The sequence below is a fragment of the Nomascus leucogenys genome, chromosome 2 (genome assembly GCF_006542625.1).
Source record: "Nomascus leucogenys isolate Asia chromosome 2, Asia_NLE_v1, whole genome shotgun sequence".
In the NCBI taxonomy this organism is placed as follows: domain Eukaryota; kingdom Metazoa; phylum Chordata; class Mammalia; order Primates; family Hylobatidae; genus Nomascus; species Nomascus leucogenys.
The window spans coordinates 150,770,052-150,797,972 of NC_044382.1; the positions used below are offsets into that span (position 1 = coordinate 150,770,052).

At 50.8% G+C, this 27,921-nt stretch overlaps 1 protein-coding gene across 2 annotated transcripts; it reads left to right on the forward strand.

Moving 5' to 3' along the window:
- Positions 1-7,575: 7,575 nt before the first annotated feature.
- KLHL36 (kelch like family member 36) lies at positions 7,576-27,075 on the forward strand. 2 transcript variants are annotated; one of them, XM_030819469.1, is made up of 5 exons: positions 7,576-7,724; positions 9,950-10,028; positions 16,202-17,275; positions 19,136-19,293; positions 20,955-27,075. In XM_030819469.1, the coding sequence occupies exons 2-5, from the start codon at positions 9,966-9,968 to the stop codon at positions 21,508-21,510; spliced, it is 1,851 nt and encodes a 616-aa protein (XP_030675329.1). In that variant the 5' UTR covers positions 7,576-7,724; positions 9,950-9,965; the 3' UTR covers positions 21,511-27,075. The 2 variants fall into 2 exon arrangements, with proteins under 2 accessions (XP_030675329.1, XP_030675335.1); XM_030819475.1 differs by lacking the exon at positions 7,576-7,724 and adding an exon at positions 7,771-7,975.
- The last annotated feature ends 846 nt before the right edge of the window (positions 27,076-27,921 follow it).

The following is a 27,921-nucleotide window of genomic DNA, read 5'->3' on the forward strand; positions in this document are numbered from 1 at the left end:
CAGTCCTCCTTCCCTTGGGTTCCCATGGCCAAGGGCCAGCCTCTGCCCTCCCGTATCTCATGATATTGCAATTGCATGTTCATGAGCCTACCACTCCCACTTCAGACGTAGGGCCAGGGTTGCACTCAGCCCTTTCAGCCAGGACTGTTTGCCTTGCCTAGAAACATCCCATTTTTATTTCTTTCTTTCTTTTGAGATGGAGTTTCACTCTTGTCACCCAGGCTGGAGTGCAATGGCGCGATCTCGGCTCACTGCAACCGCCACCTCCTGGGCTCAAGCAATTCTCCTGCCTCAGCCTTGCAAGTAGTTGCGATTGTAGGCACCCGCCACCATGACCGGGTAATTTTTGTATTTTTAATAGAGACGGGGTTTCACCATGTTGGCCAGGCTGGTCTCGAACTCCTGATCTCAGGCGATCCGCCTGTCACGCCCTCCCAAAGTGTGGGATTACAGGCATGAGACACCACGATAGGCCCCATTTTTCTTTTTTTTCTTTTCTTTTCTTTTTTTTTTTTTTTTTTTTTTTTTTTCGAGACAGAGTCTCACTCTGTTGCCCAGGCTGGAGTGCAGTGGCAGGATCTCGGCTCACTGCAACCTCCGCCTCCCAAGTAGCTGGGATTACAGGCATGCACCACCACACCCAGCTAATTTTATTTTATTTTATTTCATTTTTTGTATTTTTCGTAGAGACAGGGTTTCACCATGTTGATCAGGGTGGTCTCAAACTCCTGGCCTCATGATCTGCCCACCTCGGCCTCCCAAAGTGTTGGGATTACAGGCATGAGCCACCATGCCCGGCCCCCATTTTTCTTAAATAAAGGAGAGAACAAGATTCAAGACTTTGGGAGCCCTGGTGAGAAGACAGCCAGATCCACTCCAGAGGCAGCCGAGCAAGAAGCCACTTCCTGTCACCAGGTCAGTGTCAGAGCAGCTGCTCAGCTGACGAGGAACTGACCGTGCACTTGCTATTTCCCTAAGGAGAGGTAGGCCTGGCCTGGACTTCCAGCTTGAACTCTGCAGACTGGGACCTAAGGGGTCCCAGTCTCCAGAGTTGTGTGGGACAGGCAGCTTGTCAGGGAAGGTGATGCAAGAGGTGACATGGAAGAGGGTGACTGAGTTCTGAGAGGATGCATCTGTTAGTGCTGCCTGCTGCTCTGCTCCTAGAATCCCATGGGGACCTCTGAGCTTGGGGGCTGCTGTGATCAACTAACAATGGCTTCCATGGGCATGGGATGGAGAGTGAAGGTATGCATGTTAACTGTCCCCCACCCTGAGTAGCAGAGCCGTGGGAGAAGGAAGCTGGGCAAATTACTAGCAATCAGCAGCTTATTAAGCACTTAGAATGTGCTAGGCAGCATGTTAAATGCTTTTCCTGCTCTATCTCATTTAATCCTTAAACTAACCCTAGGAGAGAAATGCTATTATTATTCCTCCTTTAGAAGCTCAGCACCATGAGGGCCATAATTTTCTAATCTACACTGATGAATGCTGTGTTGTCAGCACCTAAAATAGTACCTAGCACGTGGCAGACACTCAATAAGTATTTGCTGGCAAATAGATTAACTCTTATTTTGCAGATGAGGAAACTGAGGCCCAGAGTGGTAAGTAACTTACTATCTCACAGCAAAACAGAAAAGTATCCAGGATACAGAGATGTGTGTGTGACTGACAGTGGAGGCAAGTAATCAGAATGAATCTGCAAGCAGCTGCATGTGTGCCCTTCCTGCGGCAACAATGCTGGGAGGGGTTTGATCTGAGTTGCTTTGATTTATATATGAGAGACATGACGAGTCTGAAGGAAACGAGGCTCACACAGGGTTACCTGGTGAGCCTGGGGTCCAGCCAGGTTTGCAACCTTGAAATCCCACGTTCCTGAGCCACTTCATTTCCACGGTTGTCAGAGAGACACACAATCACGTCCAGTGTGCCTTGGAGGAACAGACTGTGGGCAATGCCAGCCTGGCTGGGGACCTCAGTGGCCATTCTGTTTGAGAGTAATTCTGACCTAACAGACCCCACGACAAGAGTCAGCTCAGGCAAAACTGTGATGCACAGGGAGCCTCCTACCTGTTTCTCTCCCTCCTTCTCCATCGCTCTGTCGGGGGGCTGTTGTCTTCCTTTCATTCCAATCAAAACGTGATCTCTAAAAAGTGCCTAAACTTGATGAACGCTGTGGTATAAATGACTACGAAAAGGTATTTATTTCTCAGTGATTTCTATTTTAACAGGAATCAAAGGCTCAAGACAAAGAATACCTCTCTAAATGGCAGAAAAAGTGTCCATTTCCAAATGATTTCTGTTTTAACAGGAATCAAAGGCTCGAGAGAAAGAACACCTCTCTAAATAGCAGAGTGTCTACCACCATCAGAAAAAGCTACAATGTACAGGGCTTTACATACCAGGCACTGTTCAAAGTAGTCAGCCTGTATTCATTCATGTAATTCTCAAGACAGCTCCACGAGAGAGGAATAAGCGCTTCATTTAGAGATGGAGAAACTGAGGCACAACGGAGCTAAGCTGCTGGCCCAGTTCACACAGCTGGGGAGTAGCCAGGTCAGGACTCCAATTCAGGCAGAGCAGAGAGAAAAATGCTGGTGAGGAGGAGGGAGTAGGAAGTGGGACGTTCCAACTGAGGAGAGGTCTTTTTTCCTTAATCTGATGTTAGGGCCACCCAAGCACTGGGGCCAGACGCCCGCCGTGGCTCTGCGCATTTGCTGGTTTGGTGATCTGAGGACATCTGTTGCTTCTTGTCCTCTGGTCTAACAGTTACAAGCGTACAGGAGCATGTGGGCCAAACATCCCGCCTGCGGACGTGATCTGGTTTGGCCTGCAGGCCTGCTCTTTCATGCCAAGCTGCAAGTTTTTGAGATTACTCAACCTTCGGAAGGGAAGCTGGGCCAAGGACAGACCTCTGGTAAGAAGCATGGGGTGTTTAGAGAACCAGCCCTCCTCCTCCTCCCAGCCTCCTTCCCCAGGAAACTCGGACGTGGAAACAGCCAGCAGGGAAAATTGCTGCAGCAGCAGGTAGCAGTTATTACTGGATCTGGACCGCCCCTTCCAGGCCCAGCTATTCTCTGGGAAAGCCTGGCGGCAGCTCTCACAGCCGCTTCCAAACGGTCTTCAGAGGGAGACAGAGATGCTCCTCGCCCCGCCTGTTGTTAGTAATCACTGCAACCTGCTGTGTCCCAGGGATGGTCAGCTCGCAGCCCTGGGGGCGGCTTCTGGTGTGCTGGTGAAGTGGTTAACTGGGCACCGGCATAGACAGCCTAGGTTTCTCATCCTAGTTCACGTGCTTACCAGCTGTGTGACATCGGGTGAGTCATCTAATCATTCAGAACCTCAGTTTCCTCATCTGTACAGTGGTGAGAACGATAGCATTGACCATAGGTTACTGTGAGGGTTAGATAGGGAAGGGAGCAGAGCAGTTAGCACAGGGCCTGTGCATGAATTATGATCAAACTAGGCCTAACTTGCCCAGGCCCCGCCCCATGTTTTTGCCATTCTGGGCTTCCAGATGGCGTGCCTCTTTCACTGGGTACTCTTCTGTGACATTCGTTTCCGGACAGAGGTATTGAGGATGAAAATACCCTAAGTCTGGAGTGGTCATCTTTGGTGACAGTGGCAATTGTTCCACCCAGGAAAGAAAGAAAGAAAGAAAAAGGAAGGAAAAAAGGAAGGAAGGAAGGAAGGAAGGAAGGAAGGAAGGAAGGAAGGAAGGAGAGAGAAAGGAAGAAAAAAGGAAAGAAAGGCACCATGTTGGGGAGAGAATCTACAGAAGAAAGGAACAAGCTTTTCTCCTGCTTTTGGCAGAAGAGGTGGCCCACACTTTCATTCTGCACTGGGCCATGCAAACCATACAGCTGGCTGGCCCCATCAGATGTTGCCTGAATCTCAGAAGTGACAGTGTTGCGCTGCTGTTGGGGGCACCAATTAGGACAGGCTTTCAGGGGAGAGGCATGGTTTAGGGTCTTACAAGTATGCAGCCCTTCGGAGCCAGCAATTCCCCTTCACTGTCAGAGATGTGCACATGGATGTGTGTGCAAGGATGTTCACTGTCGCATGATTCATAATAGAGATGCCAGCTGGATGTCCAACAATGGGGGGAGGTCAAGGGCACAATCCATACTGAAGGATCAGGCACAGCCATTAAACATCGTATCATAGACAAGGACTTACTGACATGTGAAAAACTCATGACATTTGCAAAACGGGGAAAAAGTCAGCTACCAAAGAGTGTGTATCATAGGATCTCATTTGCATAGACATGCAGGGAATATACGCAGGAGAAAAACATTGAGCTGGTTTATCCTTAAATGCCAATAGCTCTTCTCCTCAGGTGGGTGATGTTTTCCTCTTCTGGGCCTGTTTTCCAACTCTCTGCACTGAGCACACATCACTGTCATCACTGCACTGAGGTACTGTGGGGCAGTGGCCAAGGCTAGGGCTGCAGACACTGGAGGCAGACTCCCTGGATTCAAAGCCCAGCTCTGCTCCTTACAAGTTCTGGGACCTTAAGCACGGGATTTAACTTCTCCAGGACTCAGCTTCCCCATCTGCAAACAGGGAAAGTAATCATACCTTCCTCAAAGGATCAAGTTATTAACTCACCATGATAGGGTCATCGCTGATTTACTTGTTTGGCTCTCTTTCTAAAACCCCTGAAAAGTTTCTTCTTTATATCCCTGGCACCTACCACAGTGCCGGGCACACAGCAGGTGTTCCTGAAAAATCTGCTGAACGAATGAAGAAGGGAGGGTATGAATTCATGTAAGGATGGAGATCCACATCCCAGGGCACAGAGATAGTATCAAATGAGTTAATACATGCAGAGGGCTTAGAGCACTGTCTCGTGCTTAGAAAACTGGAATTATCATTATGGCAAAGAAGTTATGTAAGAGGAAAATGTTGAGAGAGCAATATGAACCAATTTTTTTTGAAGGATGTAGAAATGAGTGTTTGTTTTATTTTGCTTTGTTTTTGAGACAAGGTCTTGCTCTGTCACCCAGGCTGGAGTACAGTGGCACAACCACAGCTCCCTGCAGCCTTGACCTCGTGGGCTCAAGCAATCCTCCCACCTTAGCCTCCCAAGTAGCTAGGACTACAGATACATGCAGCCGTGACTGGCTACTTTCTAATTGTTTTTTGTACAGATGAGAGTCTTGCTATGTTGCCCAGGATGGTCTCGAACTCCTGAGCTCAAGTGATCCTTCTTCCTCCCAAAGTGCTGGAATTACCGGCGTGAGCCACTACACATGGCTGTTTGGTTTTTGTTTTGAACTTTTCTGTATTGAGAGTAGTTGAGTAAAGCATGCATTACTTTTATAATTTGGGAGGACACAAAACGTTACTGAAAGAAAGAGAGTGAGAGAATGGTTCACAAAGTGCTGTTGGGGAACGCAGGGTGAAACCAAGTTAGCTGAATCCACACCCTTTTCATGTCAAGGTCAAGTGTGGATGAGCTTGTCTTAGGCCCTTACTCCAGCCCCCATACACCAGGTTGCACGTCTTCTCATTCATAATGAACACAACACCCGGAAGGCCGATGTCGATTCTGAGTTATAGGCTCTTAAAATATCTACAGGGAAATCTCTTGTTAGACAGACAAAGAGATATGATAGATACCCATATATAGAAGGGCATGTATCTATTTATCTACCTATATCTATCTATCAAGAGAATCTTTAACTCTAGCTGTAAAAAAGAATATGTCCAACTCTTGGTGTTCCATGTATCGCCCCAACACAGGACTCACCACGATAGGACCGTTGCTAATTGACTTGTTTTCCTGCCTTCCTAAAAGCCCTGAAAGTTTCTTCTTTGTATCCCTGGCACCTACCACAGTGCCGGCCACACAGCAGGTGTTTCTGAAAAGTCTGTTGGGTGAATGAGAGGCAGTGGATGAATTCATGTCAGAACAGAGATCCACATGTCAGGGTACAGAGATAGAACAACAGGAGGATTAGCTTTGCCTGGGGTGGGGACAGGTCCAAGAAGCGTCAAACACGGGCCAGTAAGGCTTGGAAGGGTGAATGTGTACAGTCCCCAAAGAAAAGGGGAGAGAGAGAGAGAGAGAGATGGGGGACAGCAATCCAGTCAGTGAGAACATCATTTAAAGATCCTTGGCTCACACCTGTAATCCTAGCACTTTGGGAGCCTGAGGCAGGCAGATCACCTGAGGTCAGGAGTTTGAGACCATCCTGGCCAACATGATGAACCCCATCTCTACTAAAAATACAAAAATTAGCCAGGTATGGTGTTGGGCGCCTGTAATCCCAGCTACTCGGGAGGCTGAGGCAGGAGAATCGCTTGAACCCAGGAGGTGGAGACTGCAGTGAGCTGAGATTGAGCCATAGCACTCCAGCCTGAGTGACAGACTCTGTCTCAAAAAATAAATAAATAAATAAATAAATAAATAAATAAATAATAAAGATCCTGTAAGTGGGCTGGGTGTGCTGGCTCACACATGCCATCCCAGCACTTTGGGAGACCGAGGCACGAGGATTGTTTGAGCCCAGGGGTTCAAGACCAGCTTGGACAACAAACTGAAACCCTGTCTCTATAAAAATCAAAGAAAAAAAAAATAGCCAGGTGTGGCAGCCGGCACCTGTGGTCCCAGCTGCATGAGAGACTGAGGCAGGAGGATCACTTGAGCCTGGGAGGTGGAGGCTGTAGTGAGCACTACACAAAAGAAATCGCTGATCCTTCAGCAGCCATTTCCCACTCCAGCAACTCCCCGCCCCCGGCAACCACTCATCTACCTTCTGTCTCTATGGATTGGCTTCTTCCGTACATTTCACATACACGGAATCATGCAGTGTGTGGTCTTTTGTGTCTGACTTCTTTCACTAAGTATTACGTCTCCAAGGTTCATCCCGCTGTAGCATGAGCGAAGTGTGACAATTGATAGATAGATCGATGAAGGTTACATTCATTCATTCCACACATATTTACTGAGCACCTACTGTGTGCCAGTCTTGGGGGCCCAGTAAGGAAGAGAACTAACAGTAAACCCTGCCCTGGAGGGTTTCTGGTAGGGAGGAGAGACAATAAATCGAATAAACCAGTACATTATTTGGAATATTAGACGCTGATAAGAGCTCAAGTGAAGCATGCGGTTGGAAGTTGGGTGGAGAGAGAGGGGATGTGACTTTAAGCAGAGTGGTCAGCAAAGGCCTCGCCGCAGGGTGGCCGCAGGGACGCTCCCGCTCAGCCCGGAAGGAGGCGAAAGGCGCGGTGCCCGTCTCGGCGACTCTGGGCCAGCAAAGAGGTCCCAGCGCACGCGTCGGTGCCTCGAGGCCCGGGACCCTGCGTGTCTGGTCCCCGCCGTGGCCCTGCGTCCGTGATGGTGGGTGGCACCAGGGAGCATTTCGCGCGGCGGGGCTGGGGCCTGCCTTTGAAGGGACGGAGTCGGGCGTCGTGGTGAGGTGGACACCGGGGATCCCCGGGGCATGGACGAGGTGGGCGTCCACCCCGCGAGCTCACCCCACGGACCCCGCGTCCCGCCCTCCGCCGCAGGCCCCGCCCCGCGCCGCCCGGCCCCGCCTCCCCGCGCCCGCCGCCATTGGCCGAGCGCGCCGCCTCCGCCCTCGGCCTCGCACTTCCTGGCGGAGCCATGGCTGCGCAGCGGGCTGGCCGGGGGTCTCCTGAACCCGGGCACCGCCGCCCCGACCGCCCGGCCCCGCCGCCGGGGCTGTCCCCGCCGCGTCCGTAGCGCGTCCTGCCAGGTGGGCCTCCGCGCGCGCCCACCCTCCAGCCCGGGACCGCCGGGAAGCCGCGCTCGGCCGGGGCAGGGGGCTGGCGGAGATCGGGAGGGTCCCCGGCCCCCGCGAGCCGCGACCCCCCTGCGCCCCTTGGTGCCGGGGCGGGCGGGTGGGCGAGTTGGGGCGCCGCGGCCGGGGGAAGAGGCCGGGAGAGAGGCCGCCGCCCCCGCAGGTGACACAGGTGCGGCCTGTGCGGACCGCCCCGCGCGTGGCAGGTGAGTGGCCCCCGCCCCGGGCCGTCGCGACTCCGCCTCCTCGCCGCTGGCTGGAGCCTGCTGGGCGGCCGTTGCGCTGAGTTCCGCCTGGGCTGCAGGGTCCGAGCGAAGGACAGCGCCGTCCCCGGAGACCCCGCCGGCGAGCCGGTGTCAGCAGCGTCGCTTTCTCCAACGATGAGGTCGGGAGGGAGCTTGGGGAGGAGGCTCTCTGGGAAACCCCCGGCCGGACGGGGCCTGCGATCCCATGTTTCCTGGAAGACCTTTTCCAGTGACTTGGGATTGTCACTGTGTTTGGGGGTGGCCTTGACCCTTCACCTGCTCCTAAAAAGCGTCGGAGGCCGCTGACGTCCAACACGGGTGGAAATCAGACCCCACCCCCACGCACTTGCAGGAGACAGCAGGGAGCCTCCGGCCCCGGGAACTCTCTCTAGGTATCTTGGCCTAGAAAATAAAGCGTTGAGCGTTAGAGGGCCTGGTTGAGCCCTGGCAGGCTGCCTGGGGCGGTGGAGAGAAAGGGCACCTGCTGCTTGCTGCTCTGTGACCTTGGGCAACCCCCCCGGGGCACCCGAGCGCCAGGTCTCACTGTGGGAACGACGGTGGCACCTGTCTCAGAGGGTGAAGGTGGAATGAAGTCGGGTCCGCGGTGGGCATTGCACGAACGCTGGGTTTCTCCTCTTCCCTCTCTGGGCTCTCCAGTGTCCTAGGGGCAGTCAGGAGGGCGGGGGGTGGGAACAGCTCGTCATTGTCACAAAGTTTCTAGTTTGTCGAGAGGAATCTAGTTGCCTCTTCTCTCCCTAGGGGAGTTGCACGGGACGGACTGTGCCCGAATTCATTCCTTCCGTGGGAACACTGGAGTGCCCTCCCTGTGTCTCCAGTTATCTAAGAACAGTGCTGACTTCTTGTCACATTGTTCTTTATTAGTGAAGACTATTTGTTCAGTAGGTAACAACCTCTTCTCATGAACTGAAATAGCAGGGGGAAAAAATCCTCTTTAAAACCTTGGTCTCAGTATGTGACTTGTGCTAATATTAGTTGGCAAAGTCCCTTCTCTGTGTTCCCTTCCATCTTTGAAGCACCTGCCCGTCCTGCCCTCCCCCGCCCCACACACACCAAAGCCTAACTCTGTCTGCAGTAATCCCCCACCCAAGAGCCAGGCAGTGTAGCCTAAGATTTAGAGAGCATGGACGCTTCCCTGAGCTGGAATCCCAATTCTGCCAGTTCCCAGCTGTGTGACACCAGGCAGGTTATTTCACCTCACCGCTCTCAGCATCCTCCAGTCACAGTGCTGGCCTCATGGGGTTGCAATGGGGACTAAGTGAGTGAAGATACAGAGAAGCACTTGGGGACAGTGTGTGTCTAGAATGTACTGTGTACATGATAGTCATCGCTGTACCACATCCTCATCTGCATCATGATATTTTTAAACTGTGACACTCTCGAACCTGGGCCCCATTCAGCAGCGTGTCATGGTGATGGATCCAGGTTTTGAAGCTGGACAGACCGAGGCGTGATTCTCGGCCGTTTACTAGCTTTGTGACCATGAGATCAGTATCCTCATCTGAAATGAGATAAGCGGTATCAGCCTGGCCAAGTATAATCGTCATGGGGGTTAAATGAGATGGCATATGTAAGTCCCTTAGCTTGGTTCGAGGGCTGTATTCTGGGCTCCGAAATGATAACTTATCATTATAACTTTGATGTAGCCAAAAGGTAATTATTTGTAGGAAGTGAACTAAATGACATGATGTCAGATTTTAGATGATAAAGGAATGCGAGTTAAATGTTCTGTCCAATTCTAACAACCCGATCTCTCAACTCAGTGTAAAAGAGTTCTTTGCAGTGCGTGGTCCTCCCTCCCTCCTTCCTCCGTGTGACTGTTTTCACTGTCATCCTTGGTATCTGCTAGCAGGGCCTGAAATTAATGAATTACCTCGAATTATGACTGCATGCTCAGAAATTCTGTTCTTCTCCTAGGGCTGAAATCTCTTTAATGATGGAGGGAAGCAGGCAGACACGAGTGTCTCGGCCATACAAGATCAGCGAATCATCTAAGGTCTGTGAATGTTCACTCACCACCTATGCAAATTGCCTAAGAAGTGTGATCCTTTTTCTGATTGACTTATTTCTAATCACAGGCTGATTTTTTTTGTCATTGGTGTTGTCAATCTCCTTAATGACAAGTAAAGGTGGAAATGGGCAAGGAGTGGAAATTTTCGTAAAATCAGAGAGTGGGAAGTATGAGGGATGTTAGAGACGCTAAGGCCAGACGTCTTCGTTTTTCCATGTGACATTCCAGAGCTTTCTTTTTGTGACACCTTGACTCATTCGTTAACCCAAGGAGGTGGATGGGACGGGAAGAAAACTGGGATTCCCATGCCTGCTTGGGGCTCAAAAACTCCAAGGACGGGTCCATTGAGAACCCAGCCTTCTACCTTAGGGTGAGGGCAACACACTGTGTACCCGGACCCCAAGGGCCGGTCATGATTCCCTGGGACCTAAGAGCAAGTGAGGATAAGTTCCCCAGAGCCAGGCTACTGGGGGAGTTCCAATTAGAAATATGTAGCCTGTTCCCACCTGCGACATTAAACTCCAAGAGCCAGACCCGGCTGCTATACTTTCCATAAACTCCTGTCCCCACAGCTGCTATTGGTAAAGAGTTGGGGAGCCATTGGTATGAGGTTCCTGGTAAACTGTTTCCTCGTTATAAATCTTCGTAATGCTCTCTGTTCTTTAGAGGTATCCCTTTTGGAGATTAAATCTTATGGTTACCTCAGATCATGGATTCTCAATGAGTATGATACTGCCCTGAAGTGGGAGAAAATTGGTTCTCTGGAGGGTGGAAGGAATTTTACTCCTGTTATGCATAAGACACAATTATACATACAGTACATGAGCAGACATACAGTGCATCTGTGATGTTAAAATTTTGCTGGGGAGGCTATTAGGGAAAAAAAATCTTAAAAGCCTTCTTGGGGGGCAATAATGAAAAAAGATACAGAAACACTTCTTAGGATGAAGGGAGCTGGGAGCAGCCTATAGAGTTGAGAAAAAGGGGAAAAGAGATTCTACAGATTCTAAAAGAAAAACTGGCTGTCATTTTCAAGAGAGGTTGGCGCTCCTGAAATATGACCTCCTGTTCTCACGTGAGTTCCCCAAGAAGGTTCCTGCCAAGCCCAGCTTCATCGAATGTGAAAACCCAGAGGGGCCTTGCTGCTTGCTCACAAGGGCTTTGGTTGGGAGCTTGGCTTGGGAGACACTGCTGCTTTCTAAGTTTGACAGCACTGGAAGTGTTTGTCCCTTAACGCCAGGACCCTGAGTTTGTTTCTCTCTGAACTGAATCTCTTAGGACTAGGGTTCTTTGTCACTGGATGATGTTTCTAACTTTTTTTTTTTTTTGAGACAGGGTGTTGCTCTGTCACTTAGGTTGGAGTACAGTGGTGCGATCAAAGCTCACTGCAGCCTCTACCTCCTGGGTGAGCCTCCCACCTCAGCCTCCTGAGGAGCTGGGACTACAGGTGCGTGCCGCCACGCCGGGCTAATTTTTGTATTTTTAGTAGAGACAGGGTTTCACCATGTTGGTCAGGATGGTCTTGATCTCTTGACCTCATGACCCGCCAGCCTTGGCCTCCCAAAGTGTTGGGATTACAGGCATGAGCCACCATGACTGGCCTGTTTCTTTTTATTTTTAAAAAGTGTACCCATGAATTTCTAGGCATTAAACACACCTATGTTGCCAGCACCCAGCAGGGCAAAAAACAGAATACTACCAAACCCTCCGAGTTGTTACACTCAAGATGGTCGCTGTAGGCCAGGCGCGGTGGCTCACGCTTGTAATCCCAGCACTTTGGGAGGCCGAGGCGGGCGGATCACGAGGTCAGGAGATAGAGACCACAGTGAAACCCCGTCTCTACTAAAAATACAAAAAAATTAGCCAGGCGTGGTGGCGGGCGCCTGTAGTCCCAGCTACTCGGAGAGGCTGAGGCAGGAGAATGGTGTGAACCCGGGAGGCGGAGCTTGCAGTGAGCCGAGATTGCGCCACTGCACTCCAGCCTGGGCGACAGAGTGAAACTCTGTCTCAAAAAAAAAAAAAAAAAAAGATGGTCGCTGTCCCACCCCCACCACTGTGGTTTCATCCGCTTTTGAACTTTATCTCAATGGGATCCGAAGTCGGCTACTCTTGTCTGTGGCTTCTTTTGTGCAACATTGTGCCTCTGAGCCTCACCCGTGTTGCTGCATGTAGTTTGTAGTGGTAGATTGTGCATTCTCAGCATGTTGGCGTCTTCGCACTGTGTGGCCACAGTGTCTGTTCACCTATCTGCCCTAAGATGTGTTGCTCAGCCAGGCACAGTGGCTCACGCCTGTAATCCCAGCATCCTGGGAGGCCGAGGTGGGAGGATCTCATCAGCTCAGGAGTTTGAGACCAGCTTGGACAACGTGGCTAAACCTCATCTCTACAAAAGATACAAAAATTAGCCGGGCCTGGTGGCATACACCTGTAGTCCCAGCTCCTCAGGAGGCTGAGGTGGAAGGCTCACTTGAGCCCAGGAGGTAGAGGTTGCAGTGAGCTTTGATCCCACCACTGTACTCCAACCTAAGTGACAGAGCAAGACCCTGTCTCAAAAAAAAAAAAAAGTGTTGTTCCATGTTGATGCTAAATTCTTTTTCCACATCTAATACCCCGTACCTGCTGCCTCCTCCCAGGTGTAAGCCCCTGACAACCTGAGTTTCTCCCTCTGCTCGGCCTTGCATCTGATTAAGGCACTAAAATAGGAAATAGAGAAATGAACAGGACTCACATCATCAGAGAATGCTGTGGATTGGAGTTTCTAAGTTACCTGAAATGCGGAAACTCTGTTACCAATGTCCCTTTATAATTGGGAAATTGGCCAGGTGCAGTGGCTCACGCCTGGAATCCTAGAACTTTGGGAGGCTGAGGTGGATGGATCACTTGAGGTCAGGAGTTCGAGGCCAACATGGTGAAACCCCGTCTCTACTGATTATATATATATATATATAGACCAGGAGCGGTGGCACCTGAGGTCAGGAGTTTAAGACCAGCCTAGCCAAAATGGCAAAACCCTGCCTCTACTAAAAATACAAAATTAGCCGGGCATGGTGGTACATGCCGGTAGTCCCAGCTACTCAGGAGGCTGAGGCAGGAGAATCGCCTGAACCTGGGAGGCGGAGGCTGCAGTGAGCCGAGATCGAGTCACTGCACTCCAGCCTGGGCAACAGAGGGAGGCTCTGTATCAAAAAAAAAAAAAAAAAAAAGGGGGAACTAGTGTGTCTTTGTTTTTGGAAACTCGTCGTCTATGCAGCTATGCCAAAACACCAGAAGCAGATTGCAGCTGATTGTACCCGGGAACAGCATCACTCCAGCCCACTTAGAACAGAAACCCAGTTTTGGAAACAACGCTGTTCTTGCCCCTTGCCCCAGCTCACTGGAGCCGGTGTCTCCCCTCGGCAGCCGTTCCCTGGGGCTTTCCCCAGTCCCGCCCCCTGGGCTCTTTCATTTTTTACACTGCATTCTGGGGTTGTGTGTATCTCCATCTAAGCGTGGTAGGGCCAGCACCCTCACCAGCATGGAGACAGCCAGGGGCCCCGGGTGGCGGATAGCCGCCTCATGCTCTCATGTACGTCTCTCAGGTCGCTAAGCCTGTACTATGACTTGATCACCTGCCACTGTAGTACTTTTTAATTTCCTTCCTTCAGCTCGCATCCAAGAGGGGCCTCCGCTCAGTGTCTTCCTGCATAATGAGAAGCTGAGGCCTAGCACAGTGGCTTATACCTGTAATCCAGCACATTGGGAGGCTGAGGCAGGAGGATCGTTTGAACTCAGGAGCTCAGGATCAGCCTGGGCAATGTAGTGAGACCCCATTTCTAAAAAAATAAAAGTAAAAAATAGCTGGATATGGTGGCACACACCTGTAGTCCCAGCTGCCAAGGAGGCTGAAGCAGAGGGATTGCTTGAGACTAGTTTTGTTTTGTTTTGTTTTGTTTTTGAGATGGCGTTTTGTTCATGTTGCCCAGGCTGGAGTGCGATGGCTCACTGCAACCTCTGCCTCCGGAGTTCAAGTGATTCTCCTGCCTCAGCATCCTGAGCAGCTGGGATGACAGGCGCCCGCCACCACACCCAGCTAATTTTGTATTTTTAGTAGAGATAGGGTTTCACCATGTTGGTCAGGCTGGTCTCGAACTGCTGACCTCAGGTGACCTGCCCGCCTCGGCCTCCCAAAGTACTGGGATTCCAGGTGTGAGCCACCGTGCCCGGCTGAGCCTAGGAGTTTCAGGCTACAGTGATCTCTGATCTACTGTTGCATGCCAGCCTGGGAAACAGAGCAAGACCCTCTTTCTAAAAATGAGAAAAAATTTAAAAGCCCAGTGTAGGCCAGCGTGGGTCTCTCTGTGAGTAACAGGATAAATGGAGATCTGCACGCGTGTCACCTGTGAACCAAAAAGCCAGCCTAGAATGGAAGAGCAGGAGAGCCTGCCCTCTGAACTCAGAAGGAAATGCCAGGTCGGATCTGTTTGGCATCCTCCACAGGCTGTGAGAATGTGGCCTGCTCCTGTAACATGGACAGAGAAGTTGCTGTTGGAATTGACTGGACGTGGAAATACCACAGGGAAATAAAGTGTCTCAATGACAAATGCATGCACGGCAACAAAAAGAAGATTCGAAAGGGAAGAAAAAAATAAAACCTACTGCTGTAGGACACATGTTAAGAAGTAACTTTTAAGAATTCAGAGCCTGGGCAGCTTAGGGAGACCCTGTCCATCCAAATTGTAAAAATCAGACAGGCGTGGTAGTGTGTGCCTGTAGTCCCAGTTACTCAGGAGGCTAAGGCGGAAGAATCACTTGAGCCCAGGAGGTCAAGGGCAACATAGTGAGACCTTGTCTCTACAAAAAATTTTTAAAATTAGCCAGGCGTGGTGGCACACACCAGTTGTCCCAGCTACTCAGGAGACTGAGGTGGGTGAATCACTTGAGTCCAGGAGGTCAAGGGTGCAGTGAGCCGAGATTGTGCCTCTGCACTCTAGCCTGGGCAACAGAGTGAGTCCCTGTCTCCAAAAAAAAAAAAAAAGTTGAACCACATAGCTGCTAATACCTAATAGCCCTCGGTCAGTTTTCCTCCTCTCACCGCATTTCCCCTCTTCAGGGTTAGTGCCCAGCTAGTTCTTTACCTCAGTCACCCTGGAATAGACCAGTTATCTATGTGATAGTTTTCAATTATCTGTTTTCTCCCTCTGTTGAATTCATTCATTTATATATTTAAAGACAGGGTTTCTTTTTGTCATCCAGGCTGGAGTGCAGTGGCACAATCATGGCTCACTGCAGCCTCAAGCTCCTGGGCTTGAGCGCTCCTCCTGCCTCAGCCTCCTGAGTAGCTGGGACTACAGGCGAATGCCACCACGCCCAGCTAATTTTTAAATATTTTGTTAAGACAGGAATGTCGCTCTGTTGCCCAGGTTGGTCTTGAACTTCCTGACCTCAAGTGATTCTCCCACCTCAGTCTCACAAAGCATTGAGATTACAGGTGTGAGCCACCATGCCTGGGTTGAATTGTTGTCTTGTTTGGTTTGGGGTTTTTTTGGTTTGTTTTTTGTTTTTTCTTGTTGTTTGTTTTGTTTGTTTTTTGTTTTTTGAGATGGAGTTCTTGCTCTGTCTCCCAGGCTGGAGTGTAGTGGTGTGATCTCGGCTCACTGCAACCTCCATCTCCTGGGTTCAAGCAATTCTCCTGCCTCAGCCTCCTGAGTAGCTAGGATTACAGGCACACGCCACCATGCCTGGCTAAATTTTGTATTTTTAGTAGAGACAGGGTTTCACCATGTTGGCCAGGCTGCTCTCAAACTCCAGTAGCCGGGCTGTCGTCCCAGCTACTCAGGAGGCCGAGGCAGGAGAATCACTTGAACCCGGGAGGCAGAGGTTGCAGTGAGCTGAGGTTGTGGCACTGCACTCCAGCCTGGGTGACAGAGCAAGGCTCTGTTTAAAAAAAAAAAAAAAAGAAAGAAAGAAAGAAATTATATTAATAAGAGAAGGAAGCAAAAAACACACGATACACAGGCATACTCAGAAACACCTGTACTTCCTGCAGCGCCCTCTGATGCAGCATTTTATTTCCTGTTTTCTTCAATTTCATTTTGTTGAAAATGCTGGTCAGGACCCACTGGGTTGGACCAGGGCTGAACAGGCTGCTGTGCCGTTTCTGATGTGTCTTCTCTGTCCAGGTATACCGCTGGGCCGACCACTCAAGCACGGTGCTGCAGCGGCTGAACGAGCAGCGTCTCCGCGGCCTCTTCTGCGACGTCGTCCTGGTGGCCGATGAGCAGCGTGTGCCAGCCCACCGCAACCTGCTGGCCGTGTGCAGCGACTACTTCAACTCCATGTTCACCATCGGCATGCGGGAAGCTTTCCAGAAGGAGGTGGAGCTGATTGGCGCCTCCTATATCGGGCTCAAGGCCGTGGTGGACTTCCTGTACGGCGGGGAGCTGCTGCTGGATGGCGGCAACATCGACTATGTCCTGGAGACGGCTCACCTGCTGCAGATCTGGACGGTGGTAGACTTCTGCTGCGAGTACCTGGAGCAGGAGGTGAGCGAGGACAACTACCTGTACCTGCAGGAGCTGGCCTCCATCTACAGCCTCAAGCGGCTTGATGCCTTCATCGACGGCTTCATCCTGAACCACTTCGGCACACTGTCCTTTACGCCCGACTTCCTGCAGAACGTCTCCATGCAGAAGCTGTGTGTCTACCTGAGCAGCAGCGAGGTGCAGCGGGAGTGTGAGCACGACCTCCTGCAGGCCGCCCTGCAGTGGCTGACACAGCAGCCCGAGCGCGAGGCCCACGCCCGCCAGGTGCTGGAGAACATCCACTTCCCGCTTATCCCCAAGAACGACCTGCTGCACCGCGTTAAGCCGGCCGTGTGCTCGCTGCTGCCCAAGGAGGCCAACTGCGAGGGCTTCATTGAGGAGGCTGTGCGCTACCACAACAACCTGGCGGCCCAGCCCGTCATGCAGACCAAGCGCACGGCGCTGCGCACCAACCAGGAGCGCCTGCTGTTTGTGGGCGGCGAGGTCTCCGAGCGGTGTCTGGAGCTCAGTGACGACACCTGCTACCTGGACGCCAAGAGCGAGCAGTGGGTCAAAGAGACGCCGCTGCCCGCCCGGCGGAGCCACCATTGTGTCGCAGTGCTGGGGGGCTTCATCTTCATCGCCGGCGGCAGCTTCTCACGGGACAACGGAGGGGATGCGGCCTCCAATCTTCTTTATAGGTATGACCCCCGCTGTAAACAGTGGATCAAGGTGAGATTAAAGCCAGATTATTTCTTTTTTCTTGAGGACTCTCGGTTTCCTTAACCTAGCCTTGACTTTCCTTACCTCTCTGGGGCCTTGAGAACTATCCTGCTTCTGAACGAGGTGTGACAATAAAGTGACGAGCAGCATACCCTGGGCCTGCACCCTGGACGGGGAGAGGGAGAGCCGACCCACCCCTTCGAGGGGTCCGTCATCGTTCAGAGCAGCGCTGCCGGCGGGGCTTTCTGTGCAGGTGGAAGGGTCTGTCTGTACTTCCCGATACGGTAGCCACAGCCACATGTGGCGACTGAGCCCTTGCAGTGTGGCCATTGCAACTGAAGAAGTCACTTTTCAATTTTATTTCACTTTAACCGATTGATGTGTAAGTGTATGTGGCCACACGAGGCGTGGCTACCCTATTGGACAGTAGCATGGGTCTAGATGTTTGATCCATGGTTCAATGTCCCCAGGTCCTGGAGTCTCTGTGGGGCTCCTCTGGAAGCATTTTGGGAGATAGTTTCAGGAGGCCACTAGTGCTCACATCTGGCCCTTGGGCATGTATTGTGGCCTGATTCTGGGAAGAGCGTGGGCCTTGATGTCAGACCTGAGGTCTCATCCCAGCCTGGCTAGGTCATAGCTAGGAAATTTCAGATTCTTGTCCTCTCCACATTTTGGATTCCCCTTCTGGGAATAGATGGGGGACAGGGAGTGCAGTAGCTCATGTTGATTGGCAAGCCCCTGGCATAGGGAAGGCGTCTCCTTTCTGCTGGGAGCGCTCTCCAGCCACTCGCTCCCCAGGACAGTCCGTCTCAGCCTTTATATTCACACCTCAGCGTCACGCCCAACTCAGTGCTGTTCTCAGCTCAAAACTCAGTCAGAATGGACTCCAGCTGACCTTTTGATTTTACTCTCAGAAATCTGAGACCGCCGTCCAAGGTCGAAGTCTCGCCACTGGAAAGGGTCCCTGGCTTTGGAGCCTCCTCCCCGAAGCCTGGCAGCAGTGGCAGCCTGAACCTTGCCTCCCGCGGGAACTTGCTTTTGCTCCCTGTGTGTTTGGCTTGGATTCGTTTAAAAAAAAGAAAAAAAAAAAAAGTTGGCTCTTCTACCTTTTTTTTTTTTTTTTTTTTTTTGAGACAGAGTTGTTCTGTCACCCAAGCTGGAGTGCAGTGGCACGATCTCGGCTAATTGCAACCTCCGCCTCCCAGGTTCAAACAATTCTGGTGCCTCAACCTACCGAGTAGCTGGAATTACAGTCGCCCGCCACCACACCTGGCTAATTTTTGTATTTTTAGTAGAGACGGGGTTTCACCATGTTGTCCAGGCTGGTCTCGAACTCTGTGACCTCAGGTAATCCACCCACCTTGGCCTCCCAAAGTGCCGGGATTACAGGTGTAAGCCAGTGCGCCCGGCCTCTTCTGTTTAATTTTCTGTCAAATGCCACATCCTGCTCTGTTAACACAGAGTGGCAAAGCAGCACTAACTTTACCAATCTGATGCGGGGAGAGGAAAGATGAATTTTTATTTCATAAAGCCACTAGATCAGCAATTCTGACCCCTGTGACCCACAGAGTTCCCATCCACCCAGCTGTCCACATGACCAGACAAGTTCGGGGGTTCAGAGCATCTCCATACCCCTTTTGGGGACTCAGAGCGTCTCCTTCCCACTTTTGGGGATTCAGAGCATCTTGGTGAAACCTCAGGGGCTCAGAGCTCCCGCCTGAAGAAGCGCTCTTTATTCAGGTGCAGTTGCCTTTCCCAAACATTCTTCGCAGCTGCGTGTTCAGCAGACACATTTGGGAAACGCGGCGCCAGATGTTGATGCTCTCCTCGGTTCGGGGAAGGGAAAGTACAGGTATCTCACCTCCACAGGTGGCCTCCATGAACCAGCGCCGTGTGGATTTCTACCTTGCCTCCATCGAAGACATGCTGGTGGCTGTTGGCGGCCGGAATGAGAACGGAGCGCTCTCTTCGGTAGAGACGTACAGTCCCAAGACTGACTCCTGGTCCTATGTGGCCGGCTTGCCAAGGTGATCTGGGGCTTGGTGGAAGGCTCTCCAAATGGGATGTTTTAAGGGACATAGTTCAGTCCACGTGCCTCACTTTCTGGGCACGTTGGCCTCCAGTTCCAGGAATGAAATCTTCTGGCTTGTCGGGAAGAGTGGGTACACCATGAGGGGCAGAGGGCGTAATGGTGCACAGTCCGGGCTGTGGTTTCAGACTTAGGGCAAGGGTCAGCTCTGCTGCCACAACGGACATCCCTCCATGGCTGAGTCTGTGCAGTTGCTGAGTTTCAGAGGGTGAGGGCCTGACCTGAGGATCTCCCTGAGCTTGGGCAGGAGGAGTTCAAAGAGACGGGGGTATCTGTGCTAGATCTAAGCCTCAAGCATGGGTCTCCACCCCGCCCGGCCTTTAGTTCCTCATCTGTAGAGGGAGACGATAATCATACCCACCCCACAATACTGTTGTGCAGAGCAGATGCGGTGCTCTTTGTGAAACCTGCATCCAGATGCAGGGAGTGCCCCCGGGTGGCCGCCTCACCCTCCTCAGTCTCCCCTGCATTCCGATGTGCATGTATCGAGCATTTACTGTCTCCACGGGATTAGCAGAAGGTGCACACCATTTTTTCCACCAGTTCCCTGTTGCAGCACCCAGCAGTGCACTTTCTGAGCCAGTCTTTGCTGTGGAATACATCCAGGTGTCCCTAAGAGTTAGAAGTGTGTGGGGTAAGCGCTCGTGTTTTTGGTTTTCTCAGACGGAGTCTCTCTTTGTCGCCCAGGCCGGAGTGCAGTGGCGCGATCTTGGCTCACTGCAACCTCTGCCTCCTGAGCTCAAGCAGTTCTCCTGCCTCAGCCTCCTGAGTAGCTGGGACTGCAGGCGCCTGCCACCACGCCCAGCTAATTTTTGTATTTTTGGTAGAGACAGGATTTCACCATGTTAGCCAGGCTGGTCTTGAACTCCTGGCCTCAAGAGATCCGCCCACCTCAGCCTCACAAAGTGCTGGGATGACAGGCATCAGCCACTGCACCTGGCCTTATTGATCCTTTCTTATTCACTAAAGGCCCTGGTTTACATCAGGGTTCCCACTTTCTGGCACAGTTCTGTGGGTTTTGAGGAACACAAAGCAACATGAATCCACCATTACAACATCACGCAGAATCATTTCACTGCCCTAAACCCCCCTGTGTGTGCCCTGTCCATCCCTCCCTCCCCTCTCCCCACAGCCCCTGGCAGCCACTGATTTTGCTGTCTCTATGGTTGTAGGCGAAACTTTCCCCGAGTGCCAGCACAGTTAGAATTGGACTGTGTGTCGTATTTGCTCTTTGATGTGTGATTCATCGGGTGCGTGTGTGCCTGCTAGCTCATCGTTCTGGTCGTTTCCAGCCATTGTGAAAAGGGTGATGGTCCTGTGATTATTCCCATTTCCCAGATGGGGCAAGGGAGACTCAGAGAGAATGAAGCTGGGTTCTGGCCGAGGCGGCCTGACTGCAAAGCTGTCCACTTCCCTGCCCTGCCCCACCATTTCTTTGCTAATGACGGCTACTGTTTATAGAGTGTTCGTGGGGTGCCCACTCCCTATATTCTTAAATCCTCATGGCCCCCTAAGACGGCAGGCTGTTTTCCGGCTCGGGGAGGGTAAGCCTGGCACAGCCCTGAGCTCTCCCTCTGTCTCTGCCCGTCGACCCTGCAGGTTCACATACGGCCACGCGGGCACCATCTACAAAGACTTCGTGTACATCTCGGGGGGCCACGACTACCAAATCGGCCCCTACCGCAAGAACCTGCTGTGCTACGACCACCGGACAGACGTGTGGGAGGAGCGGCGGCCCATGACCACGGCCCGCGGCTGGCACAGCATGTGCAGCCTGGGCGACAGCATCTACTCCATCGGGGGCAGCGATGACAACATCGAGTCCATGGAGCGCTTCGACGTGCTGGGCGTGGAGGCCTACAGCCCGCAGTGCAACCAGTGGACCCGCGTGGCGCCACTGCTGCACGCCAACAGCGAGTCGGGCGTGGCGGTGTGGGAGGGCCGCATCTACATCCTGGGCGGCTACAGCTGGGAGAACACTGCCTTCTCCAAGACCGTGCAGGTGTACGACCGTGAGGCCGACAAGTGGAGCAGAGGCGTCGACCTGCCCAAGGCCATCGCTGGCGGGTCCGCCTGTGTCTGCGCCCTGGAGCCGCGGCCAGAGGACAAGAAGAAGAAAGGCAAAGGCAAGAGGCACCAGGACCGGGGCCAGTGACCCCAGCTGCGCCTCCTGGGACCATCGTCACCGTCACCTTCCAGGGCTCTGTAGACCAGCAGCAACTTCTTAGTATTCCGGAAACATTATGTACAACTTAGCAGCTTTTTTTACTTTTATGATTCTTGGTATTTCTATGACATCACAGTAACCAATTAAATACTCTCTGTAACTTTCCATATCTTGCTTGAATAACTAACCCTGGGCCCAGGCAGTGAGCGAGCCCTTGTATCTTCGCAGGTCTTTGCCCCGTGTTACGATTCCTCATGGGTCCTTGCTAACCGTCCCCCTGAGAGTAGCTGGCACATGGGTTACACACAAATTTCTGTAGTGAAGCTTGGGGCCTCAAAGGGATCTCTTAGGTCACCTAGTCCAAGCCTCCCCAAACCTGGCTGAACTTTTAAGGATACAGATTCCTGAGCCCCGCTCAGAATTATGGAATCCAAAACCACCAGGAACGGGGGTGAGGTGGTGCCCAGAAACTGTATTTTAACTGGTTCTTGGAATTCTGGGTATTAGCCACATCTGGGAATCACTGGCAAGGTCCAGTGTGTTTGTTTTATAAATGAGTGCACAGAGAGCACCCATGAGGGTGAGTGAGTGAGTGACCAGGGGCCACGCAGCTCGCTGGACTGTCAGGTGAGACGTGGTGACTTCCCGCTGAGGAGCTGTTCTCCGTATCAGGTGAACGGTGTTTCTGAATAATTCCATCTTTCCTCATTGGAAACCTTCTTGAATTCTAAAACGTTACAGGTAACCGAAAACGAAAAAAGGTGTGAAGCTCTTTATAAATATTTTTGTGTAATTTGTGCATTTTTTTCCTTTTTTTTCCTGAAGCCACTGTCTTTTATATTACTGATGTACTGAGCTCCCAAATCTGTTTATTTCTCAGGAAAGAAAAAGTGAGCGCTGTGGAATTTGCCATCGTTCTCTATGACTCTATCTTGAGGTGCTGTTGAAAGTTCCCGCACAGAGGAGCACATATGGATCCCTGAGAAGGCAGTGGAGGGCTCCCTAACCGCCCCCCTCCACCCCCCCGCCCTGCCCCGCCAGGTCCTGCCCCAGTTTTCTGCTTCTGAGTAGTTTTGTGCTGCTGGGCAAATTCTCGAACAAGTCCATGTGTTCCCTCCTCCACCCCCCTTAGCCACAGGATTAGATGGAATACCCTCCAGGCTCCTCCCGGGTGATAGGGCCATTCAGCCTCTGAGCTGTTCATACCCGGATGGCTTCCCCTTCAGGATGTGGAGCTGGCCTGCACTGACTCCTGCAAACAGTTCCTAGAGCAGGTATCAGGGTCGCTTGTCCTTTAAGAGGGCTCTTAGCTGCCCAAGTGGATGAGAAACGTGCAGAACTATGGGAGGATAGGAGTGTGATGGGTTTTAAGCATGAGCCAAGGAAGGCATGAATGAGCTGTACCTCACCCAATATCTGATGGCAGAGATCAGTAAACTTCAAGATGTGCTTCATCTTAAATCCTAGTCTAACACCAGTCTTCCTGCAGACAGTTCCGAGAGCAGGTCTCGATGTCGCTTGCCCTTTAAGAGGGTTCTCAGCTGCTCAAGTGGATGGGGATCAATGTGTTAAGATTGATATTAGACTAGGAAAAAAATCTTAGTTAACTTTTATTTCCATTTCTTCTGCTGCTTTGCTGCACCTCCTTTCCCTTCCCTTCAGGGTTTACTGTGGTTCTCAGTGGTCTGTTTATGTAGCCATCCAGAAAAGATGAGAGCATTTTGGGGACTGAAAGCTTCAATAGCCAACTTACTGCCGTCCGTGGTTAGTGAGGAGGGCAGTCTGCATATTCAGCTAGGTAGTTATTTGCATGTGAAATTCCTGGAGGCTTACAGACTGCTGAGAGGTTCTGCAAGGCGTACAAACAGGCCAAAGGGCTGTAAACTCTTCTTGCAGCTCTGCAGCATTCCGGTGTATGAAAGGTTCTGAGAAGTCTCAACCCAGCATTTCCAAACTTCTTTGAGCCTAAAACTCTTTTGTCTCATACCTAGTCCCAGACCCCCACAAAACATATTTTGCAGAACTTCTGCCAACTTTGGGATAGCTTACCCCCTTCCTATTCGGGAAAGGTTTTATTGCTTGTAGACCCCTCAGAAGGCAGGGTATGCTGTACATGGGCTGTTCTCCCCATCTCAGCCTGGGTCATGAACAAACGGGCAGTTGTTTGGCCTGAATCTCGGGGCAAGTTGGGGAGAGCACACAGACTCTGTGAGTGATTTGGGGAGTGGGATAGCTTTGACCTTGGAGAGAGGAGAGCCATTGGTTTTTAGCCTAAGCCAGCTCTTTTATGTTTTGCTTCTGGGACTTGTCCCTGGAAATGTGTGAGCTTCTGGCCTGTATTCTGATTTTCTTGTGCCTCATCAGTTACATACGACGTCCTGCGCCTAATATTTTGTGATGTCTCTCCTGATACTATTAAGGTGGTTTGTAATTTACATGGCTTTGAATCTAGTATTACTAAGGTTGGGAGCACTCCTTTAAAGGGAGGATAAACAAGTTTCATCTTGTGGGCCAACTTCTAATATTTGACGGTGGCTACACTGTGACAAGAAAGGTTTTTGAGCTTGTTGGGGTCAATGGATGGGCACAAGGGCACCCAGTGGTGGTACCTGGGCCAGGTTTTTGTTACTTGTCTTTTTAAGTTGAAAATTCACCCTACTGTGCAGTCTAACTGAAAATGGAAGAGACCACGCCTGGGCAACAAGGCAAAACCCCATCTCTACAAAAAAATTACAAAAGATTAGCCAGGGATGGTGGGGCATGCGGTTGTCCCAGCTACTTGGAAGGCTGAGGTGGGAGAATCACCTGAGCCTGGGAGGTTGAGGCTGCAGTGAGCTATGATCACACCACTGCACTCTAACCTGGATGACAGAGTGAGACCCTGTCTCAAAAGAATAAAATGTTTTTTAACTCAGATGGGCAGAGTTTGGGCTGTACCTATGCAGTGGCCATTTGAACTACACAGTCACGATAGTGGGCTTTTAAAGTAGAGCGATGAAGGCACAGGTGCTTGCAGGCTGCCATTTTGAGATGGAAACAGCCACGCGTGTCATCATGTTAAACTGTCAGTGTGTCAAGCTGTTCTGCTTGAATTTTGAAGACACCTGGATCTTTTTTTTTTTTTTTAATATTTCAAAATAAGCATGGCAGGCTTCTACTGAGGTTTGGACTTTTCTTATTTCTAAAGAATTAGAGTTGTAACTTCATATTAGTTGTAAGTTTGGGGTTTGGTCCTCACCCAAGTTGGAGAGCTGTTTGCTTTAGACATAAATGTATTATAAAAATAGAAGGGAGGGAGTAGAAAGCTGATGAACCCTTGTTACTTATAGCAAACTTCCTGCTGTTTAAAATGCACAGAGATTATTTTATCAACTGTGCTTAGCACGCAATTGGTATTTTTATCGTTCTGCCATTTTATTGAGGCTATCAAGTGGGACTTCAGACCTAGCTCTGAGCAGGACCGCATGTGTGTATTTGTATTGAGTGCCCTCACTCATGATAAGGTGACTTCATGGAGACCCAGAAACTAACCCTAAGGGGTGTTCAACTTTGAGGTGGGCATCCAAATGCTGAGAGGAAGTGGGGTCCATCCTCTGAGGTCTAGGGTCCTACTTTGTGAGCTGAGGTGTGTTCACCTGTGGTGCAATGTACCTCGGCCCCTAAGCCAAGTGATCGTTCAATGACTTGCAGCAATGTGGGAAGTGAAGGGACCCCTGCCACACCCCCCCCCCCCCCCTGTAGAGTCACTGACCTTCATCCTTCACCCTGGTCCTCCATGGTGCAGCAGCATCTCATGGGCCTTGTGGCTCTCGGAGCTCGTGGTTGGAACCCCGTCCACTGGTCCCAAACCTGGAGGGGCAGCTGCAGATGAGGTTGAGACCTCCTGGTGTCTCCGTGGATTCTGAGTGCCTGGGAGGGGAGGGGGTGGCATCCTGGCCTCCAGGATAAATGCCTGGAGTGCAGGGCAGCGCCACAGGTACTTGGAGACCCTGTCCTGCGCATCTGCCAAGCCTGGCAGTTTTTAGAGTTTTTTGAAATGTTTTGATACTTTTTGATACAATTTCCTAATAACTGTTTTGTAGAATGCCTGCCGGGATTTTCCACCTGATCCCTTTCCTCCGGCCACTTGATTTGTGCTGGACAACAAATGGCCAGTGGTCAGCACCAGGACCTCGCCTCGTGTGGCTTTGTCTTGGATCTTGCCCTTCTCCATCGCTGATGCAATACAGCTCTAGAATTTTGTGAAGTTGCTTGCAAAGTTGCATGCAGCCCGTGGGTATGACTGTCTCAAGCCCGCAGCTGATTTGCCAAGAGGAAACCTTAACCCCCTTGAGAGGGTCTGCATTTCTTCTAGAGCTCCTACCTCAGTGGTGTGCACAGAGTTGGAGAGACACCTGAGGGCTGGTCCACGTCTCACCTTTGCCATACAGGTCATTTCTTGATCACATATATGACTGGGTTCCTGGTTTACTCCCGTCCACCCTTTCTTTTAAAGTATTCTTAACATGAAATCCACAAAAGCGGAAACAATGAACCATTCTTGCACTTTGCAGGATCATTGTCCTTAGCTTTAGAGGTTGTTAATTTCTTGTTTTTAACATGAACAGAATGTGTGGTTCTGAAGGTGTGTGGGGATCTCAAGAAATTGTCTTTTGTGGCCAGGCGCGGTGGCTCACACCTGTACTCCCAGCATTTTGGGAGGCCAAGGGGGACGGATCACCTGAGGTCAAGAGTTTGAGACCACCCTGACCAACATGGTGAAACCCCGTCTCTACTAAAATACAAAAATTAGGTAGTCGTGGTCGCCTGTAATCTCAGCTCTTCGGGAGGCTGAGGCAGGAGAATTGCTTGAACCCAGGAGGCAGAGGTTGCAGTGAGCTGAGATTGCGCCACTGCACTCCAGCCTGGGTGACAGAGTAAGACTCTGTCTCAAAAAAAAAAAAAAAAGAAAAGAAATTGTCCTTTGGTTGCCTTAGTTACCAGAGTTGAATGAATGTACACATTTCGGTAGTGGGGGGCAGCGTGGATAACCCCTTCCTTGTCTGTTTCCTTTGAGAAAGGACACTCCACCTTTTCAAAGTTACTTAAAGCCATCTTTCCAGATTGCTTGTAGTGTAAGGAAAGAGTCATGTCTTTTGGATTGATTGAGGTTAAATCATCAACCACTAGCCCCCTTTCAAAATCAGTGAGATATTTGATGATTAAGTGATTCATTGGGTATGTTCTGGCTACTGATTTACTGAAAACTGCAATCGTATATGTTTTTTAATTTGTTGCTTTTGTATTTGTAATTTTATGACATTTCGAAGTTTCTGTCTCTTAACTCTTTAATTAATTTTCTGCACGTTGCTTTTTTTCTCTTTGTTTTTAATTCCATACAGAGTATTCAATTCTTGAAACACATTAAAATAATTTGCTTGCTAGGGTATGGTTTATTTTATAATTACATTCCTAGTCTTGTGTGGTTATTGTAATGATCTCTGGTCCTAATTTCTCTGCCCGTATGAAAAAGAACCCCTTGCATGTTGATCCTAAATATAATTTGGAAATTAACCAGACTTCCTTTTAGTGTTGTGGGGAGGCTGGGACATTTCAATGCTGCTTTCATTGTGTTTCTAATTACTGTATTTTGCCAAGAATTTCATTCAGATCCTTGATTGCAGGGCTGAGTCCCTGTGACCTGAAATGAAACTATTTGCTTAAATGTGTGTCAGTTGGGGTAATTTGATTAGAAAAGAAACACAGAAACGAAGGGAAACAGCTTATGACAAGCGGTGTGCTATCTTTATCAGGAAAAATGCAATCACAATACTCTAAGAACCAGCTCTGTTTTCCTTCGGGTGCTCCCCTGCCTTGCTGGGGTTTTGCAAGGCCACCAGCAGACAAGCCCAGGCACGGTTGTGCACCCTTTCCTTGTCCCTTCCGCAGGTCAGCATCGGGAGGGTGGGGCAGGGGTGCCTGCGCAGCCATCACACCTGGTAAGGTGGTTGGAATTTGCCTCTGAGCCAGTGAGCCCCAAACGGGACCCGCTGCCCGGTGCCGACTACCTCACCTGGGTTCTTTCGCATCCCCTTCAGAAGCATCTCAGCTTAGGTTGATAGTCTCCCGATGTTCCAGGTGAAGAATCCAAAGCCCAGGTTAATTACCTTACCCCAACTGAATTGTCTTCCCCCCCCAGCCAGTCAGTCATTGCCTTGGTTTGGGTTCTCTTCAACGTAGAAGCTTAGACAAGGACTTGGACCCAGGTAGGGCAGAGACGTGGTCCCCAGGAAGCCAGAATGCCACGAGGAAGGAGGGAAGGCCCACAAGAAGGTGCTTTATTGCCGAGTAACCCCAAGCCACGGCTTCCAACAATATCATGGCGGACGACTCTGCAGGTTGACTGGGCATGGCTCAGAG

What these genes read in the sequence shown, in the direction of transcription:
- KLHL36 (XM_030819469.1), top strand. Translation starts at nt 9,966, where the DNA reads ATGATGGAGGGAAGCAGGCAGACACGAGTGTCTCGGCCATACAAGATC. An exon ending in AGATCAGCGAATCATCTAAG is followed by an intron (nt 10,029 to 16,201) that starts GTCTGTGAATGT and finishes TTCTCTGTCCAG; the next exon opens with GTATACCGCTGGGCCGACCA. An exon ending in GCTGTAAACAGTGGATCAAG is followed by an intron (nt 17,276 to 19,135) that starts GTGAGATTAAAG and finishes TCACCTCCACAG; the next exon opens with GTGGCCTCCATGAACCAGCG.